We start from the raw sequence: 539 nt of genomic DNA on the forward strand, positions 1-539 counted from the left end.
TTTGGCCGGCTGGTGGCGCCGGGGTGGGGTGGCAGTTTTCTGGTCGAAGCAGGCGGCCTCTACAATAGTTGCGCCTCTGCTATTTTGGTGCTCTATTGGTTTTTATTCTTCTTTTTTGGTCGTTCGTGGCCTCTGTATCGTTGTGCCGCTCCGCCTTGGTGGAGTTGGGCGGTGCCCCGGGTACTCCCGGACTTGTCCGTGTGGCGGGGTCGGTCCCCCACCCCTGTATTTTTTTTGGGGGGTGCCAGGCGCGCCATCTGGTTTTTGCCGTCGTGATTTGTGCTTTCATGTACTGGTGGTGGTTGTGCTTTTGTTTGCGGCGCCGCGTGTCGCGCTCTGGCTGCGGGCCTCTGCCTCCCATGGGTTGGGTTGGGGTGGTCGTCTTGGGTGGGGTATTGGACTAAGATGCCCTTGGGAATGAGGGTCTGCCTTCATATGGTGTCAAGGTGGAGTGGACGAATTTATTCAAAGAAACTAAATGCACTCACTAAATTTTTGAAGGAGGTCGTCTCCTTAAAAAGCAAATTCTTTTTATTTTT

At 54.0% G+C, this 539-nt stretch overlaps 1 protein-coding gene across 1 annotated transcript; it reads left to right on the forward strand.

Moving 5' to 3' along the window:
• Position 1: 1 nt before the first annotated feature.
• Positions 2–421, forward strand: TM35_000041060 (uncharacterized protein; the record flags this gene model as incomplete). The annotated part of the gene is made up of 1 exon (XM_029022300.1): positions 2–421. A coding segment is annotated over one exon (420 nt), but the record flags the coding sequence as incomplete, so codon positions are not given.
• Positions 422–539: the final 118 nt, after the last annotated feature.

Source organism: Trypanosoma theileri, assembly GCF_002087225.1.
Source record: "Trypanosoma theileri isolate Edinburgh chromosome Unknown TM35_Tth_4_V1, whole genome shotgun sequence".
NCBI classification, from domain to species: Eukaryota; Euglenozoa; class Kinetoplastea; order Trypanosomatida; family Trypanosomatidae; genus Trypanosoma; species Trypanosoma theileri.